General features: G+C 40.3%; 1 protein-coding gene across 1 annotated transcript in view; it reads left to right on the forward strand.

Annotated features, from left to right (window-relative positions):
• The window catches only part of LOC119907524 (retinoic acid receptor beta-like), a 91,961-nt gene extending 75,743 nt beyond the window's left edge, over nucleotides 1-16,218 (forward strand). Inside the window, exons 5-8 of the mRNA XM_038725287.1 lie at nucleotides 3,460-3,636; nucleotides 9,204-9,408; nucleotides 12,714-12,872; nucleotides 15,799-16,218. Coding sequence (XP_038581215.1) covers nucleotides 3,460-3,636; nucleotides 9,204-9,408; nucleotides 12,714-12,872; nucleotides 15,799-16,052 — 795 coding nt within the window. The 3' untranslated portion in view covers nucleotides 16,053-16,218. The remainder of the gene's footprint in view (nucleotides 1-3,459; nucleotides 3,637-9,203; nucleotides 9,409-12,713; nucleotides 12,873-15,798) is intronic.
• The last annotated feature ends 4,715 nt before the right edge of the window (nucleotides 16,219-20,933 follow it).

The following is a 20,933-nucleotide window of genomic DNA, read 5'->3' on the forward strand; positions in this document are numbered from 1 at the left end:
GTATAACTTGGCTCGTCTTCCTACATATGCTCAGTAGTTTGAGTTATTTTCTGGGTGTTATTGAGTTTTCAAATGAGCAATGGGGACAACATGGTCTGCACTTCATAAGCAGATTCTGGTTCTTTTAGGATCAAATTTAGGGCACTAATTTAATTTTATTAACTGGTTAAATACAAGTACAAGGTACCTTGTACAAGTAGCTGTAATTACAATGAACAACAATTCTGATAATAAAGTGAGAGAACAAGCTTTTAGAAGAAACAGGCTTTAATTTAGATAGTATACAGGTATACTAGGAACATTACTTATTGTAAACTACTGCCAAGTTTGTAATTTTGATTCAAACGTATCTTTTCCTTTTGCTGTATTTTTACTGACTTCATTACCATTGTTTATGCTAAATAAACAGCCTAAATGTCCAAGGAGACACAAAGCTCTCTTTGTCTCTTTGCAGTTGTGGCTATGCAACAGTCAATTACAGGCGTTTTCTGTCTCTCTTGAGGTCTGTAAATTATACGGTGTACAACCCCTAACTAAAAGGAGCACTTTCTAGTTTTTATATATTTTATATTGCTGTTAATTATTTGTTTATATGATCAAGATCTAGCCCTGTTCCATAAAAGAAAAATCAAAAAGAGGGGAAGCAGTAGACAGCATGGCTCTAAGATACTGAACCCCAAACCTTGCATGGTAGCCTTAGCCATCAGTGTGTGAAGGTATGAACGTGACATGTAGTGTAAAAGCACTTTGAGCGGTCAGAAGATATACAAGTACAGTCCATTTATCATTTACCTCCCCCTCACCCCACCGCAAGAAGACACCAACAACAACAACAACAACAACATAGACACTAGTAGTTGTACGATTTAGTACAAAGTTTTGCAGTACAGGAATAGAGACGAGAATGAGTAAGCAAGTAGTACATGTTAATACTAATAACTGATAACTAATAAACACCAACAAGAGAACAAGAGAAAACTAAATACAATTAAAAGAAATTAATAAATAGCCTCTGCTTTTCAACATGACTTCCCGCCCGACCCCAAACATTTAACAATCAGTTCTCTCTGCATCTTTCAAAATGCTGTATAGACAGTCATGGTGAACAGACAGTGTATCCTAATGATCCTGACTTTTCCTCTAGTGCCATTATCAGGTCAAAATTTTTTTTACTTTGGTTGAAATACCTGCAATACTAATGACATTCACATCAGCCTCTGCTGCACTGTGTTTAGCGCTAATACACAAAGGTTAGCATGCCAACATGCTAACCTAAGAAGGTGAACATGGTAAACATTACTGCTGCTAAACATCAGCATGAGTCAGTGTGAGCATGTAAGCACACTGGTAGAAATAGAAATGTGGAAATACTGTTTTCATGTGTGATTTTGATCATCGTGAGGGACTAGTAAAAGTCGGAAAAGGTCAAAAACTAAAAACAATAGAGATGTTCCAGTTTAAAAGGTCAAAGAAACCACAATTTGCTCCTGGCTTGGCTTTCTGGTGTCCAACCTGTACTGTGTGTACCAAGTAAGTTCTGTTAGGACTGGTCCCTCCTCAGCGTTACAAGGTTGTTTATATGTCACAACAAAACAAAAGTTTGTTGTCCCTTCATGCTACTCACACTGAACATAACAGATAATTAAATTTGTATTAAAAATGGTAACATTTAAAGTAAATGAAATAAAATAAAACAGAAGGCTATATACAGTTATTTATAGGCTATACATACACGTGTACACCCAGATCATTCTGCAGTGCATTTTTTGAATTTGCGTCTGAGGTGAATGGAAACAGCAGCAACAAGATGATAATATGTTTTCATCTTCTCAAAGAACAGTCTGATATTTGGGAAACAGAGTCCATCTTGACTGTGCTTGAACACCAAGCATCATCGATGTAAAACACAGAGTCCACCTCCTCTCATCTTTCCAGAGTTTTGCGGTAACAGCTGATTTCTGTTGCTTGGTCAACAAGAGTCCCATTTTGTCCAGACCTTTAGGAGCAGCCTTAAGTCAAAACTGGACCAACATGGCTCCCATCCCAGCAGTCTTTCCTCTCCTCTGAGTGATCACCCGCCATGGTACCCATCGTGGTCCGCTGCTCTGTAATCCAAAAATCCTGTCTTCCTTTTCCAGTGACTGTATTTCTGTCATACGTAACGTGTTTCAGCAACAAAGCCTGAATAAACAGAGAAAAATCAAAAGCGTAGCAAAGTTTGAACGAGCGAGGAGCTTTGAACGGTGTTAGTGTTGGTGTCACCTCCTGTGAGAGTCTCTGCCCTCGCTCCATGGAGAGACTCACTCATGCAGGACAGATGGGCTATTCCATGTAAACCATCAGAAAACAAACAAGTGATTATCAGATGCTCCATCCCCACCGTCAGCCAGCACATCACAGCTTTTCCCCTCACTACACCCAAACAGTTCCCCAACTGCTGCTCCTTCTCCCCTCTGTCAATCTGAGTCTGTCCAGCATGATATCTCCTAGTGATGTGTTGGTCGGGACCTGTACGGGCCGGCCTTTTTAAGTGAATGATGCTACCGTCTGAGAGCCAATTTCGCGCCATCACGGTCTGTTTCTGTAGCGTCGTCACCGTGGTCCCAGATCTCAGCAATTAACCTGGAAAATACAGTGTTATCATAACTGATAATAATGATGACCAAAACTACCAAAATAAGTTGCTGGGATGGGAATGCTGTTGAAAGTTGCAGAATGATTTTTCTTGGCAAAGATGCAAAATAATAATTAGAAAGAACATATCAGAGGTGGGCGACACCAGCTGTCATGTGATTATTAATCAGAGGCCATAAATCAACAAACCGATGGCTCAAGCTCACCTTGGCTTACACATCACTCCCAGGATTCATGGCTTCTCTTCCCTTCCCCCTCCCACAATGCCTCTCTGCTCTCACATACTTAACTTTCCTCCCTTTCATCTGTCATTTCATCTCTTTCTTTCCTCTCTCTGGCATCATACAGCACTTTTACTTCCACTCTTTCCTCTTTCCGCACATTGCGATCTGTGTCTTTATTGCTCCCTGGCTCCCATCTATCCCCACTCCCTGCCAGTGTTTGTGTAGGTTCTGGACCATATAGCGGTATTAATGGCACCTCTGGCTTCAAACCCCTCTGTGCTACCTGTCACAGCTCTGTTTCTGCATCCCATCATTGCCAAAGCATCCTACTGACACTGTTACACTCATTATCGCAGGGCCGGGCCGCCCGGCTCAGCTCAGCGTATTCACAACAACAATCCTGCCAGTGTTTGAGAGCTCAGGTCTTATGGAGCCTATTTACTGTATGTAAGTGTGACACTTATAGAGCAGAGTGAAGAGGGTGCACTGAGGAGATCATTAGCAGCAGCCTGTGCAATGACGAAAGTAGCTGCCTCTTCGCCTGGCGCCTTACTCTCTGTTTGTGTGGGTCTGAAAATGTATGTGTATGTGTGTGTTACAGAACTCGAGTGCAGACCACCGTGTGAGGCTGGACCTGGGCCTGTGGGACAAGTTCAGCGAGCTGGCCACTAAGTGCATTATCAAGATCGTGGAATTTGCCAAACGAGTGCCTGGCTTCACGGGGCTGACCATCGCGGACCAGATCACGCTCCTGAAAGCTGCCTGCCTGGACATTCTGGTTGGTGTGGGTGCTTTTATTTTGGGCGAACACACTTGTTGTTTAAGGAATGAGACTAGTCCTTCTGTTGTTAAGATGGAAATACTGTGGTGCATGTTTTGCCTAGTTGGTAGCAACCTCATCTCAACTGCTTCTGTCATTTCCAGCTGTAAAAACACTATAATAATTTGTGCCTGATGTGGTTTTTCCACAAAAAAGGTTCAATTACCAATTCAATTAAATTTTATACTCTCTACTCCTTCTCCTTCCATTGGAAAATCCAGAATCTATAAAAAAGCAAATACTGTATTGTTCATTTTAGAAGTTTAATTCCTGGAGACAAGATGTCTCAGAAGAGTCCGTCCAGTTGCTACCCAGAGACGGTTGATAGGAGAAGTACGATTTATTCTCTTTCCAAAACCTCGGCTGTGGATTGTTCCTAATTTAATGTTAGTTAGCTAACGCTAGCTAACTTCCTACTAAATGGAACGTAATAAAGCCCCACTGTTCTGCTTTTTAATGAATGTAATAATGAATAGAGGCCTACCAGCTGTACAGGAACAGTGTTGATCGTTCATATCGTTGTCTTTTGTCTCAATCGTCGGGGGATGTGATACTGTGTGATTGGTAGGCTTTAGCTTCTATCTTTCATTTGTTTCACGCCTGTTTGAGTCAGTTTGACAACCTGAATACAACCTTCAAATGTATAATGCAACTGCAAAACTGTCTGCTTCTTTCTGAGATCGCATTTTGGCAGTTTGTCGGACTTAGTAACAGTAACTAAGGGGGGCAGGGCTTAGCGAAGGGTCAATTGAAACAAAAATTGAGACTTAAGGTGACATCACAGAGAAACTTTCCACCGTCAGCAGGTGAATTCGGCGACAAACTCTGCACATACATTATATCATTCTGCACAGCAAAGTGCAAACATTCAAGTGAAGAAACAAGAAGCAAAACACTTTTTTACCTGGAGGGTGACTTTCAAGAAAACTAAAGGGAACACATGTAACACAAGTAAAGGAAATAGTCCGTTGACTAGTTGGTATCTAACAAGCTATAGGTATTGCAGCTTATCTGAAACCTGGTTGAATAGCATAGTCACTGTTAAACATGACAGTGTGCTCAATAATTCGCTGAAGATGTAGAAAGATGTAGCCTGTGGGTTGCTCCTAATATAATGTTAGTTAGCTAACGCTAGCTAACTTACTACTGAATGTAACGTTATATAAACCTACTGTTTTTGCTTTTTAATGATTGCAATAGTGAATAGAGACCTACCCAGTACAATGGACATAAAGGTTTATTATACATAAGACAAACATTAAATTTTTACCATTAACTTGTGAAATATATATAGTAAGTGGACTGTTGAGCCCAGATTTGCTTTTTGCATCAATCTGATTACCAACGTTTGGTAGACCATTGACCCCCCAGTCATCTACAAACCCGGCATGCATCATCTCAGGCCAAACTAAAATTGGCTTGTGAAATGTGGATGCTCTTTGTAGTAAAGAGAAGAACCTGACAATACCTCTGTCTTCACTTTTAATGTTCACAATGTACTTTTTAAAAGTACATTTGTGACAGCATTCTGACTTTGTACAGCCGTGTGGAAATGATCCAATCATGAGTTGTTCCACTTGTTTTTTTTTAAGTTGATATAGTTTACAGTGTTCCAGTCCCAGTTTCTTTCCTGCCTTTTTTATACATTGCTGATCATAGTGTGAACCAGTTTCCCTTTAACCGAGTTTCACAGAGATATACAGTTTAGATGCTTCTTCAGTACAGCAGAACTCTTTTAAAATATTCAGTAATGAGCTAAAAAGCTTCCCAGAACTGTCATAGCAGTGACATAACACAGTTATATAACCATACCCCTTTACCAGATGACGAGTTGTAGTGTATTCTGATATTTATTTTCTAATTTCCCTGTTATTCCTCAGTGTGTAAGAGCCTATTATTTCGTTTAGACTGTGTGGTGAGTCAATAGCCTCAGAACTCCGGGGGATTGGTGGGTTTAACCTCAAGCCCAGCACCCATTAGACCAATCCTCAAACCTTATTGACCCACCCCGCCGGCCAATGGGAGTCAGGGAGATCCGATTAATTGATCATGCCAGTCAATTCAATTCCTCATGTGGAGTAGCTGTCTGTAGCAGAGATTCTATTACATACACAGAAACATTTTTCTGCCTCTAATCTTCTTTGGGACAGTCGTCAGTTTTTTTCATGTCACGCAGTCTCTCATTCCGCATTTGTTAATTATGCTGAGTGTTATTTACGGAGTACAGATGTGGTAATGTGTGCAGAGTGGAATGCTGCACCAGCTGAATGTTTGTTTGTTATTTAGGAGTTGTTAAGTGGAGCAATGTCCTGTACTAATGTAGCTTCAGTAATGAGATGGAAAAACGAAAAAGGCAAATGGCTGTCTCGCCTCTTCTGTCTCCCTCATGCATGCTAGACTGTTGTGGGTTTCTGTGGGGGGGGGGGGGGGGGGTCACATGTTCTTAAGTCGTAAACACAGGAAAGAAAACTATTTAGAAAGTAATCACCACATCACCATATCTTTTTCTCACATGCCTCTTAGGCAGGGGTAGAGATGAACCAAGTATATTTTGATAAAATGCATTTCTCTGCCACACATTGAGAAAATAAGGTGTTATATTGAATACAAACTTGAAGAGACCAGAGTGAAATTTGAAGCAAAATTATGATTGCTATTAAAACATAAACAGTAAATTGTTTTCCAAACTTACAAGATGCGTATTAATCATTCAGCTTAAATCTTTTCACTGCTCACGGTTAAACATGCTTATCATTCAACTTAAACCTCCTCATCAGACTGCTCACTTTCTACAATCCCCCTCTTTGCACATTCCAGAAACTCTGGCCTGGCGAGTCCTGTGCCACAGCATCACAGCACGTATGTTGGTTTGGTTTCTGCTCCTGGTAAATGTCGCCACATTACAGTGGTAGCTAGCTAGCTAAATGTTAATAACATTCCAAGTACAATTCAAGCACCATTTTCGAAGCTCCTAACACAAGCTACTTTCAAACTGCGTTATTTTTGCCAGCTCGCTGCGCTGTATGAAATGTACGGAGGCGGAAAGGGGGTTCAGATTTGATCCGCCTCTGAGATGCCAGTGTTGGCAGTAACAGTGTCTAAGTGAAAAGCCAAAGCTGGCATGCCGGATGTTGTGTTACACCTAACTGTCTTTTTCTATGCCACTGGTTCTGGAAAGGCAGTGAAGGCTATGTGAAGGCACATATTTTTGCAGGATTATGTTGCAAACATACGCTCAGTATGAATTAGCAAATGGTAGATATTGTTTTTTGCAGGATCTCTGAAAGCTTCTGCACTCTCCCCTCTCAAAGGGGAAAGTCAAAGAGAGGTGACATGACATGAATGAACCGCTCCTCCAGTGACTGGGATGATGGGAGCTCCATGTTGTCAGCCTTGAAACAATATACACACATTAGTCACTTTAATATACTATTAACACTTGAAGCCACAGGCTTAGTATAGCTTAAAAACCTTTAGTAACTACTAATAACTGTGTTATAACAATGGGATGGCAATACAGCGGTGGATAAGACTCATGCCTTTGGTGTGAGAGACCTGGATCCGATTCCCACTGTGACACATCCACCAATGTGTGACCTCTGACATAGCAATTGTAAGTTGCGTTGCATATGTTAAATCGGTAGAAGTAATGTAAATAACAAAAAGAAATGATGAACACTATCTAAACAATTTTTTAGAACAACCTAACTGCTACTACTTACTAGATATAAAAAATATTAGTAAATGCCATTAGTTTATAAAAGGGGACCTTTCATAGAAAATAGCAAACACTCCCCGTAGCCTGGTGTATGTGCTCATAAAGGCCATGAAACATTAGAAAATGGTACAGGATAAAGGATGATGCGCATTTTGTTGAGGGATTGTAAAAATCCATGATTTATGCACGAAGATGCAGATTTATGTGAGGTGTAAATGCAAAGTAGCTAAATCAGACACAAATGAATGCTGATGAAAATGAGAATTAGTTTGCTGTACATACAGTATTTGTTGTTCTGTGTGTGCATGTTTTAACTGGTTCTGCTTCTATGGCAGTGCCTTAATAATAGATGGATTTTGGAGTTAGTATTGACTAAATCATACTTGTCATATGTGACAAAGCAGTGAAGTGAACTCCCAGGGACACAGAGGTGAGAAGTTGAAGGCCGCCTGTGATGACTTTCTGGCTTTTGCTCAGCCATCAACATCCACAGTACCACATTTCTATGGTGAAGGGCGTAGATATTGTGCACAAGGGCTGGGTGAGGGAGTGTGAGAGGAAAGATCAAACACTATGTGTGTATATATATGTGTGTGTGTGTGTGTGTGTGTGTGTGTCTGTGTGTCTGTGTGTCTGTCTGTCTGTCTAAGCGCAGGCCTGGCCAGCCGGTGCGAGTCACCGCCAGTAGCCATGTTTTATTCTGTTTCATGTTGCAGACACGCCTGCCACTCACTGTCAGAGCCAGCCCACTCAAATAGCTTCAAAGGCTACTGTAGGTTTCACATCCACCATCAGTTGCTTCATTAGGTGTACACACACACACACACAAACACACACATGCAGTGCAGCAGGAGACCTAAAGGTTATTCTCTTTGAGTGTATGGAAGGGCATTGTTTTGGTTGTGCTTGTTGTCTCTGCTGCTTTTTATGGTAACCAGGATCAGACTTCTGACATAGAGTTTCATTTTACCTGCCCTGGTTAGCTGCTTATCCTCAGTCATGGTATGGTTATGGTTATGGTTAAGTGTTATATCAGGTAAAGAAAATGAAAACCAGACATGACTATGGGCTATTGCTTCTGATTAAAGGCCTGGTTCACTCACATTACACACAAAAGCATATTTTGTCACTTGTAAAACTACAGTAATACTGATTGTTTTGGCCATTTGGGGGCGGCGGGTGTTATATCAGTGTGTAAGTCCTCTGGTCAAAAATACACCTTTCCGATCTTCAGGAAGGCTAGAGGGCGGAAATATTATACACTCTCGTATGAAACTAGAGAGTGGGCTAAATCTGCTCCCAGCCAAAACTGTACTGAAACCCTCACGTAAAGGACAGTTTCGATAGTGACTGTGGTTTTTGCTAATTTCCTTCTTTGTCCTACTAGTGTTACTGTTATATCTTGTTTGTTTATAACTATGTTTCTCCATAGTTATGAGTGCTGTGATACATTGTTTTTCAGCACTTTCAGTGCTTTGCAAGATATATTCTATATTGTCCTTCTGTGCTGCTGTTTGTCATAGGCAATATTTTGAAGTAAGCAGTGTCTAAATATGACAAGCTTGTAAAGAAAGGTTTTTGAGTTGTTAGTAATGGCTTTATTTGACTGATTCCACACTGAAAAGAATTAAAAGTCTGAGGTAAACACTCAATCTGTGTCAGTTTCTGCCATAAAAACTGCTCAATTTAAAGATGTTCAAAGCCAAACTCTATTAATCAACCCCCAACTGTATGTCACTTAAAAGTTTCCTCTCCACTAAGTCCCTGCTGACTAATCCTCTCCCAACCTAACTTCTCTCCCTGTCAGATCCTGCGCATCTGTACGAGGTACACCCCCGACCAGGACACCATGACCTTTTCAGACGGGCTGACCCTCAACCGGACGCAGATGCACAACGCTGGCTTCGGCCCACTCACCGACTTGGTGTTCACTTTCGCCAACCAGCTGCTGCCCATCGAGATGGACGACACGGAGACAGGCCTCCTCAGCGCCATCTGTCTCATCTCCGGAGGTGGGTGAGCCGGGGCAGTATCACTGGGCATTTAGTGAGGGGAGGAAGGGACTGCAGGAAAGACTGACAAGATAACAATATAACTTACAGAGAAAAGACACAAATATTTGTTTCCTTCGCCCTACTTGCACATGTTGCATATGTGTAAGAGCTGGGAGCATTTTGCAGATTGTCCCTTCTCATTTTCTCATCCACCTTCTAGTAGTGTTTTTTATGTCAGTTTTTTTAAATAAAGGGAATACTAAAAAGGACTTTGGAGATATATTTTCTTTTCTCTTTGAACTTCTATTACACTACATTTCTGGTAAACATTTCAAAAGTTTAACATGAAAAGTAAAACAAGAAGTTTTCGTCACCAGGAGGAGACGTTTGTTTCCTGTTCCACTCGCTCTGTTAGCTCACCTAATGACGACTTCTTTAAACTGATTCAAGAGAATCTTGGGAAATAAGGGGGTTATTACCACTTGTGGTAATAGTTATGTAGACTTGCTTTAAAATGAAATCATTTGATTCACTATGTAAGAATTTCTCTGTCTACGCAAAGAAAGAGCAATCTTCTCACCAATACATGCAAAGACAAGGGGCACATTTATGAAATCAAATCTGTATGCTGTACCTGAAAAATCATATAATTTAATTTCAGTTGGACTCGTGTAAAAAGCAAAGATTTGAGGTCGGAAAATTACATAATTTTGATTCCAGACATTTCCTTGTTAATAATCTGGTGACCCCTCAGATTTAGCTCCTGACCCCAGGTTGTGAAACACTAAAGTATCAAGGATCTGCATCTTCAGCCAAGACACATAAGTTTCTTTCTGCCCAATCCCATAACGCTCCTTCTTTCAGTAATATGGATGCTTTTTGCAGCCTGATTACATCATATATTTAGCATAAATTCAGATTTACAGAGATAAACAGAGTTGATAGTGTAGTCTTGGAGTAGACCGAGTGGAATGATTAAACTGATCCACTCCACATTCAAACCATGCTTGACTGCTCTCCATTCAGCATAGTGAGCCCATATTGATTTCTCCAGTTAAATATTGAGTGGAGCTGCAGCCCAGTTTGGGATGAAAGTACGCCAGCCTCCACGGGAGTCTGAAACCAGGTCAACCACAGGTTGCTATCATTAAGGCAGCACTATCCTGACTGCCAAATATGGGAGGGAGAGGAGAGGATCGAGGGGTGACGTACAGGTATGTCACACCAGCGTCAGGTAGCTGAATGGATTGTTTTAACTTCCCTCTCAGAGGAAATGAGTCTGCTGTGGTTGTTTTCTACCAAGATACCCAAGGCATGTCAGGCTACCCACACATTTACGCACAAAAGTTTACTGTACATCCACCAAAAGTTCAGTTCTCATTATCACTCTCGCCTATGCCCGTCATTGTCATCAGTGCTCAGGCTCCATCGCAGCTGGGGTTTCATTCAACAATATATATTTATATACTCAATCCCCAGAGACTTGGCAAATATTACAGGCTCTTGCATAATCCATGGACAGTGCAAGACATCTCTGATTGCATCTGTAATCACACACCTTGACTGCAGGTCTAGCAGCTTCTGATTTCAGTGCACACACTGCCACCATATGGCCTAACGGTGTAGTGTGTGTTCAAGAAAAGACCCAACTTGACCCAGCGTCTACTGTGTTTATATTAGTTTTGTTTTGAGCTGTAACTAACAATTATTTTCATCTACTGAATTTTTTTTCAGTTAGTTAATTATTTAGTCTGTAAATAATATAATCATTATTATAACCATTATCCTAAGGTGATCTCTTCAGTTGTCTTGTTTTGTTCAAACCAAAGTAAAACACCACAAAATATTCAAGTTAGAATCATTTAAAACAGAGAAAGAAGCATCATCACTTACATTCAAATTGCTTTTTGTATGGATTTCTTTATGGCCAGTATGGACAGAGAGGAGTACAGCTACCAAAATCTCTTCCAATGAACATATGGGCACAGGAATAATGTTGTAAGACAAGATTTGAAAAAATGTAATCCTAAACTTTAAATTCTAGTGAGGTTTCCAAAGACAGCAAATGTATGAAGCTGAATTTTGGGGAAAAACATGAAATGTTGCTGGAGACGTCTAGATTTCACCTTAATGAACTGGTGCAGCCAAGAGATATGAATATTTGTCTCAGTGTTGACAGTGGTGCCGTGGAATAACATGATTTTAAAGGGAAACTACAGTTTAATACAACTTGGGTTTTATTTTTGGAGCTCTGGCACCAGCTGTATCGGTTATGATCACATTACTACACTCACCAAAGATACTGTTTAGATCTTAGAACACTGAAATTAAGTACAACAGATGATCAGACAGGGTGTAAACAAGATGACAGTATCTATCAAAAGTGAGCGCATCTGTAATGTCGCTATTTCGCAGCAACCCCTTGAGCGTGCACAACGCTGGCAAGTTGAACCAGGAAGTCAGTCTAATCTAATTTAGGTGGTAACATTACCATGCTCCTTCATTTTCTCTTCCAAATAAGTTTGACTAAGCTGCGTCTGATCGTCTGACTGCTTATGCTTCTAGCCCTGTTGGACTGACATTTAGTGTTTTAGTTCTCTGATCTCACTAAGTAGTGAACAGAGAGTACACTATTACCATTATCTATATAATCAATTGCCAATGCTACAATCTGTTGGACCAATTGCAAATGGTACAGAAATTATAAAGTGATGAAAAAAAATGAAGGTTGTTCTTCTCCACATTGCCAGTGGCTGAATATGATGTATAATAAATATATAAAAAGGCATACACATCATTAATGTACAATGACTGTGAGAAATCTGGAGTCAAAGAAAGCTGCCCACTGAAAGGTCCAAAACATTTTTTGATCAGGGATTTGAGTCAGCGTCTCTATTCAGAGTGCAGAGGCGCTGGTGCATTTGACCACTGAGTCTTCCTAAATAATCACTGCAGAAAAGCAGTCTCTGAATAGATGCATAGCTTTGAATACAGCGTGTTCTGATTAGTTTTGATGCATTCAGTTGTTGCTTCCCTGGTGTTTGAGGCTTTAAAACCTCGGCTACTCAAAAGAAAGGATCCAAATTAGTTTTCTGCACAAGTTATCTAATTGTAACCATCTCTGCAATATCTCCTCTGCAGCAAACGAGTTGTCATAATGAGATAAACTCTTCCTTCTTAATCAGCCCACGCTTCATGCTATGATACATGTATTAGCCTCTAGCTTGTCTGAATCAGATAAAGCCAAGCGATGGATTTGTCATCATTGAGCCTCAAGTCTGACTTGATTTGTGTGTGTGTGTGTGTGTGTGTGTGTGTGCCAGACCGTCAGGACCTGGAGGAGCCTTCCAAGGTGGACCAGCTCCAGGAGCCGCTGCTGGAGGCTTTAAAGATCTATGTGAGGAAGCGTCGGCCCAGCAAACCACACATGTTCCCCAAAACGCTGATGAAGATCACAGACCTGCGCAGTATCAGCGCCAAAGGTAGGAAGGATATTGACTTTCAGTTATGTCAGTTGATTGCAGACAATAATTGCAATAGCGTAGGGGCAGTCTAGTTCCGATGCAGGCACTTTGGTCTCAGTGTGCCTCCGACAAACTAGGTCGTACAGCCACAACATGTGTTTAAACCTGTTATCAGTACTCGAAGGCGGGGGACAATCTGCTGTGTCTTTGTGATCTTGACATAATGATTCGTAGGATGATATTTCAGAGAGAAGTGCAAACGCTGCCTACTTTCACACCCCACGCACAATTGACAAGACAATGCATAAATATTGTAGAATTGTCTGTTCCGGAAATGTACGAACCTTTTTGGCCGCATCCCTCTCTATGGAGCTGTTAAAGTGGTTCCAGACGTATTTTCCCCACTCTGAACTCCCATTTTCAATTTTGTTTTAATGATACGCTCAGTGTTACTTAATGTTTAAATGCTGGACTCTCCCAGATAATAAACAAGGTTTATGTCATGGCCATAATAATTTCAACTTTGTCTAGCAGTCCGGCATGGACGGTGGACCTAAATAATACTACACCCATAAGCATTAACAACGATGCTATGAAGAAGAAGCCAGTTAGAGGCTCTCACCTTAAGATTTAATGTACACAAGATTGTACCTTCAACTTTTTTAAGTACTAGATATTTTCTAACACAGCTGTTCATCTTTTGTACTGATGATTCAAACAGAAGCGTTTCCGTGCTCCAACTGTGAGTCACCAGGAGAAAATGACTAGTTTTCAGACGCTCACAGACTGTCCAACAACTGCTTTGTGTGATGCACACTGGCCTATATAGATATATTTGTTTGTTCAAGAATCACGATTCTTCTATATTGTCCTCCTATTCATCGGTCAGTCAGCAAACATCAATGTGCAGTTGTGGAACTTGTCTCGAGCAGTTCAGCTAATGGCAGTGCTGGCTCCAAGAAACTGACTGTATTGAATCAGTCGGAAAATGCTCCGACTTCTCTTGAAATACAAAATCAAATTAGTTACAAATGAAATTAAAGTCCCAGTAGGTAATTTCACTGTGTGTGTCGTTAAGGAGATTTGAGAATCATTGTTGCATTAACGAGGTATTACTGTATGTATACACTGTGTTTGTTTGATTGAGGGGTGTCTCAGTCAGCCTTGGTGGTCTCTCTTGTTTTTCTAGTCTGTGGTTTAAAGGTAAACTCCCATCAGGGACTCAATTAAAAAGTTATTTTGCAGCAGGTCTTGCATATGTGCAGTGCAGGTAAAATGTATTCTCAGAAGCACAGGGACGACTACTGTCAAGACATTCTGGCGACTTTGAAAACAAATTCACTTCTGTGACTGTTTGGAATGCTACAAAGGCAGTATTGATGGTGTACTGATGACCTCTAACAGTCTGATAACTTGTGTCATACATGACATTATTTCATTCCGTCATTATTATTTAATCAATATGTTTTATTAACATTGTATCATATGACTACATGTAATAGGGGCGTTGCTTGAGTGGAGAACTGCTTTTCAGCTCTTCTGGGCTTTTTAGCATCTTTTAGCTCTTTTTTTTGGGTTTACAGCCTGCGAACTCAGCGTTCCACCTTGGTTACAGCAACATGCAGCTGTCTTCGGCAAGAAAGCTCTGAAAAACTAACTTTACACTACCTACCCAGCACCAAAACAAAGAAGGTTAGCAATTATTATTGGACTTCATATTATTCTACTCATCAGGTGAACAGAAACACGGCTCTACACGAATGCTTCAGCATGGAAATCACATTACATTTACTCATTTAGCTGATGCTTTTATCCAAAGCAACTTACAACTGCTATATATGTCAGAGGTCGCACGCCTCTGGAGCAACGAGGGGTTAAGTGTCTTGCTTAGGGACTCATTGGTGGATGTGTCATAGTGGGGAATTGAACTCTCGCACCAAAGGAATGTGTTTTATCCACTGTTTCATCAACACCCCAGTATGCTTCAAACCAACAAGGCTGTACAACATTTTGTAGCCATGGCAACTTTCTAAAGCAGTTTCATGTCAGATGTAGTGTTTTCATTTGGTTGTGGAGCTCCTCTGATGCAGCATAAAATCAAGATTAGCATAGCTAGATTGTAATTAGTTCAGAGCAGGACGCTCAACATGAAGAGTGAGCACATTACCTCGCTTTCAACTTCTCTATACTGGCTGACTGAAAAACCCTATTGATTTGAACTTTCTGTTGCTAACTTTTAATGCACATTCTGGACTGGCTCATAGTACTGAGCCTTTAACCCCGAATGAGCCTGGGTGTACTTTGAGATCCTCAAAGGCCCTCCTGCCCCTCTACAGACCTGGGCCCCTTGACTTTGGAACGACTTGCCTGAAGAAGTTGTTGTAGTCGCACTAAACTTTATCCTATACTTTATCCCCTTTGTAGCTTTCTTTAAATCCCGTCTTTTAAACACGCCTTTTTGTAATGTTGCATAGGTTTATCTGGTTGCATTACCAGCTTATGTTCTTACTGTTGCTTCTACTATTTGTACTGGTTTTATTTGTCTTCTAATCTTTGGTATCATTTATTCTGGGTTTTATTTTTTGGTTTTATTCTCTTCTTTATTTGGTGTCCTCTAAAGCAGCTTGTGCACAATTAGTAAATATAGAGGTTCCTGCAGCTGAAAGGTTTTTGTATTATTAATTTACACAAGATGCCTGACCAGAGAAATCATGTTGATTTTACACAGAAATGTGTAAAACCAGCAATGAAACCTCATGGGACATTTTGGTCATGTGAGTGTTTGTATATGGGGAGATCATAAAGTCCTGTCACATCATGACGAAGAACATGAGATGTGGTTGAAAGCCCAGAAAAAAGTAGGTAATAGTAGGTGAACCTTTGAACCTAATTTTTTTTTTTTTTGATTTTAAGAAATTCTTTTGCCCTCATCATGGTCTTGCAGGAGCAGAGCGAGTCATCTCTCTGAAGATGGAGATCCCAGGTTCCATGCCGCCACTCATCCAGGAGATGCTGGAGAACTCGGAGGGCCAAGACAGCCAGAGCAGCAGTAGCAGCAACAACAGCAGCACTTCGGCTGAGGCGGGGGCCAGCCCCAGCAGTAAGGACAGCCCCAACGAGGACACCGCTGCTGCTGAGTCGCCAGAGTCCTTGGACGCCGAGGGGGCTGTAGCCACACCACCCAGCGACGAGCCCTAGGGTGCCAGGTCCTTGGGTGCCTCTGAAACTCTCTCTGACATTCCCTTGCACAAAAAAGGAACATCTGGCAAGGCGCCGACCCCCTATAACCCCTCTATCCCAACTCCTTTGCTTGGTATTACGTTATCTTTATATCCTCGTCCTATTTTTCTCTCCCCCGTTCGCCTAAAATTCCTTCCTTAAAAAGAAAACGTCAACACGGAGGCCTCAAAGGATCAGTGCTTTGTGTATAATTCTGAATTGAGCTTTTATTTGGCGTGGTGTCTCTGGGACAGGGACTGTGACAGGGAGAGTGTGGCACTCGCAAACCGCCAGAGATGATACTCCTCAGGTCTCCTGTGTAAATTCTTATCTGCATGACGGGAGTTTGATAAGTGGTTTTATTCCTCTCTCTCATTCTCTTTCTCTGTCCTCATCTCTTTTCATCTCTCGTATTGTTGGCATACGTACATTGTACATACCATTGTATGGTTAGATCTCTGTTTCTATGATAAATTTTGTGGTGCTTTTTTCATTGTCTTAAATATTATCTCTGAGGCGATACATCATGGTTTAAAACAGGACAACTTGTAAGTCCTTCAAAAAGTTATTTAGAATGTTATTGCATATAGTTATTATGGAAGTCTAATATTTTATATTTGTTCCTATATTTAAAACAGTTTTTGTCTTTTATAACACTTATTGGTTCATGTCTCTACATGAATAAGTGTACATCCACACCGCCAGAATGCAAAACTTCTCTCCATATCGACAGCCGAGTCTGTTCAACTGATTCCTCAAAGGAGGGAAGCGCAACAGCAGAAGCCTTTGATACACACTCATCCGATTGACCGCGTCTGTTTAACTCTCAGTCTCGACAGGAACCGCCGAGACTTGACGTACGAGATTAGATTTAGAATAAGCCAGTCTATGAAATCAACTCATTTGGTGGCTGTATCTGCTCAGTAAATCAGTTTACCTCACTGTCAAAACAAATTGTGAAAATGAGGTTGCTGATAGATGCCAGAGATTTCTCTGCAGCAGGCTGTGATCACACAGGACGCTTTTTATATTCATTTCTTTGTTACCCTATACCTCAACTGGCCCACGTTTCAGCTGTGTCGCACTTTATTATCATCATCTGGTCAGTTAGGAAGTTTAACAAGTTTTAAAGCCAGTTGTGCCACAATATATTCCCCCTGAAAAATCTGTTTCCCCAAGGCATAATGCTTATTTTTAGTTGTCTCAAACCACAAGTGTCCACTGATTCTATGAAGAGTCTGGTTTCACATTAGTTTACTTGCTATTTATTAATCTAATATCCACCCACATGATTTTGTTGTTCAGTGGGGAAAGTACCAGTACAAAAGAGAAACCACTTTTTTAGAGAAAACAAGGGAATACAAATGTTGGCGCAACAACAGTGAAACTGAGATTAAAATAAATCTTTGACACGGACGTCATGTATCCACATTCTCTTTTTCCAGATTGTCATGATGCCCTCCTATTAGTAAACAGAGCCAGCATTCAGCTCCTGTTGTCTGGTGTAAATTGAGTCTATGTAACTTTTAAGCGGCAAGTAGGGATAATGCTACATGATAAAACATAGTGTAACAACAGCACAAATAGAAGCAAGCCATGAAGTTATTGAATTGACCCAGTAATTTCAGTTGCACACAACAATCTTACTTTAGCTAACATTATCTAGCATTAGACAGCATAAGCTACTGGTCATAACACCACAAGGCTGTAGCAGTAAAACCCCTGAGTGTACTGAACTTAACAAGGGTGTGTTTTAATTGCTTGAGAATATTAGCTTTTTATTCAGAATAACAGAATGAATATGCTAATTCTGGTTTCAAATGTTACATAGCCCCGCTCTGGTTTAAAATCTAGTTTAATTACAACTTTGGTCTTTTCTTTTTTTCTGTAGTTTTGGTCATCAAGTTATGTTAATCTTACCACAGTAACTGCTGCTAATTTCTGGGAACACAACAGCATAGCTTCATCCAAGCCTGACAAGGAAAGAAAGAGTCAGATGATCAGACAGGCTGTAAAGTAGCCAACAGTTTAGCCAGATTATCAAAAACCCTGGAGGTAACAACAGAAAGTGAACACACCTGAAATGTGCACAGGAAACTGTCCACATGCCGACTACGTTAAGTATGGTAGGTTAAAGTAAAACCAGAAAGTCATCTGGGGATGAATGTTTACAATGGACCGTTTGGGTCAGAATTTTACCATTCACTTTGTTTTCCAAATAAGTTTAACTAACCTGTCTGACTGCCTGACTTCTTTTTAGTTGAGTTGCTTTGTTCCCAGATCTCAGCAATTAAGTTTTTGAGAAGTGTTATTACCAACAGAAATGATGCCAAACAAAAATATGACCCAAGTTCTAATTAACCAGAATCATTCTCAAAGTTTTCACTTTAAAGGTAAACTACAGTTAATTACATCTTGGGTTTCAATTTTGTAACTTTGGCTACCACCTCTACGGGTTATAATAACATTGTACCCACCAAAGTATAGCAGGGACATTGCTAATAATAGATGCAACAGGGCAACAAACATGAGCAGTCAGACAATTAGTTTTAAACAAACCAAGAGGTAAGCGAAAATAAATTTCAAGAGAAAACAAAAATGGTAAAATTATAACCCAAACAGACCAACTTCCTGGTTCAACTTGGACTTACGTTACCTGAGCTAATTATTATGCCCACTCACAGTTTTGCTTACGCAATAAGGGACTACTAGCCATGTAACAGGTGCACTGACCTGTGGTTTTGTGTTCAAATAAAGTAGTAGATAAATCTGGCTAAACTGTTGGCTTGTTTACAACAATGTTATCATAACCCACAAAAATCATCAAAACTACAAAAAAAAGGCCCACATTGTAGTAAAGTTTATATTTTCTATTGTGCTTTTGTAGTTTTGGGTAACATCTAACACATTGCACCCTTTAGATTTTTGCTTTACTTGTCAGCCAGCCAGCAGTGCTAGGTTTTGTGTTTGAGCTTTCAGATCACAGCCTATGGCAGCATTGACTTTTCAAAAACTGCCCGAATGTCAGTCTAATGAGTGTGTATCTACCACTAACAGCATGTACAACCAACCGGGCTCTACAAATCCACATGGGCTCTGTTATGGCCTTATGAGCAGAGCTCCTCAACCCGCTTTTCTCCTTTCCTTTTCAGAAGTGTCTTGTTTGAACCGGTGAAACACGGGGGCAATGCAATCCTTAAAACAAACTGATGACGATTGTACACTAACGCAGAAAGCACACGGTGGGGTGGGATCCACAAATCCTCTCTGAACGTCACCTTGCTCTTCAGACTTGACAATGTAAGCTACATTTAATGATGCAAAAGGAGATTCCAGATGACTTTTCAACCCCCTGACAAGTGCAGTCGAGTAATGCTTTTCATTGGACAGATCCAATCTGAGCTCTTAATCTCATTGGCAGGGAAGTAGGCTGTGTGTCTTACATCAGATGAGGTGGTCCTGCTGAAATTAAAAGATGATCCTAGAAAGCGGCTTTTCTCCACAGCTGAGGTCACATATGATACTGAACAATAAGAAATAAACACCATTATATCCTCTTATAGGACCCAGATCCCTCACTACTCTGCTGTCCCTGCTGGCTGTATAATGGCTCCATTCACTCTGATATCAAGTGGTTGTTCACTTACAGCACACCGAACAAACTAAACTAAACTGTAGCACTTAAACATGTTGAACCATTGAACCGTAGCTGTAGTACTGAAACTGAACAATATGAAGGCAGCAGAACCTCTGCAAGTAATGGAGGAGGCCAAAGTTCAGCTTTAAAGAAGTTAAGCACAAAAGTCATGCATCACAGAGAACATTGATATGAAACAGCTTCAGAAATGATTTCACACTGAAAGAGATGTTTTTCTTCATTTCAGAAATGATGCAGGAATTACTGTAGGTCTGGAGAACTACGGATGTCTCCATTTTAGTTTAAACACAAAATAAGCTTTTAACACTAAGTTTTTAACACTAGTATAAGAAAGTTGTGCCAGCAGGTATTGAATTTGGTCAGTCTGATTTTGCGTTTTGCCATATAAAGCTGTAAATCAAGTTTTAAATTTATATGCATTGACTTTGTACAAGTTTGAAACCAAACTGAATTAAATCTGAGTTCAAATTGTGGTGCCTCAGTGTAAACAAGAATAGATCAACCACATGGAATGAATTGATTATATGAAATGACATACCAGTGATAGGACATGTTGTCATTTTCAGATGGGGGAATTTCTTAAGTTGTTGTTTCAATTCAATTGAATTTGAACTTTGTGTAAAGTTTGACAATTCTTTCCTAACCTTTGAAACAGCTGTTGACTAAACAATATTGCTCACTTGAGCTTTTAACAATCAGCAGATAAAGTTTGCTTAGTTGTCATAGAACTATAGATAAAAATTTCAAAGGTGTTATCAAAATTGTAAGAGTTCTCATCCATTGGCTAAAATAAATAGTTAGACATATTGTAAAATGTGCTTATCCGCCAGCCCGGAGTCATTTAGACTAGCTTAGCTTAGCATAAAGACTGGAGTCAGACAGTATTTAACTGTTTCTGCCTCTTTCCAAAGTTCAAAGATATCCCTAGTTGTCATCAGAATTGATTACATTGTTAAAACAATGTCAACTCAAGGTCAACTTACTCGCTTGTTCTGTAGCTTTCAGCTTCATCAAATGGGCTGTCCAGAATTACTCCCTGTTGCACTACATTGCACCATTTTGTGTCCAAAAGAGTGTGTAATATATGCTCTATATAGTTCCCTCAAAAATGTCAACAATGGAAAGACAAAAGTAGCATTGCATGTGTACAATTTGTCTTAAAAATACAATATGTTGCATTTGATAGATGAAAAAATTACAGC

Source organism: Micropterus salmoides, unplaced genomic scaffold, assembly GCF_014851395.1.
Source record: "Micropterus salmoides isolate LMB-PRFRI ecotype aquatic unplaced genomic scaffold, ASM1485139v1 Ms_hic_scaffold_17, whole genome shotgun sequence".
Taxonomy (NCBI): Eukaryota; Metazoa; Chordata; class Actinopteri; order Centrarchiformes; family Centrarchidae; genus Micropterus; species Micropterus salmoides.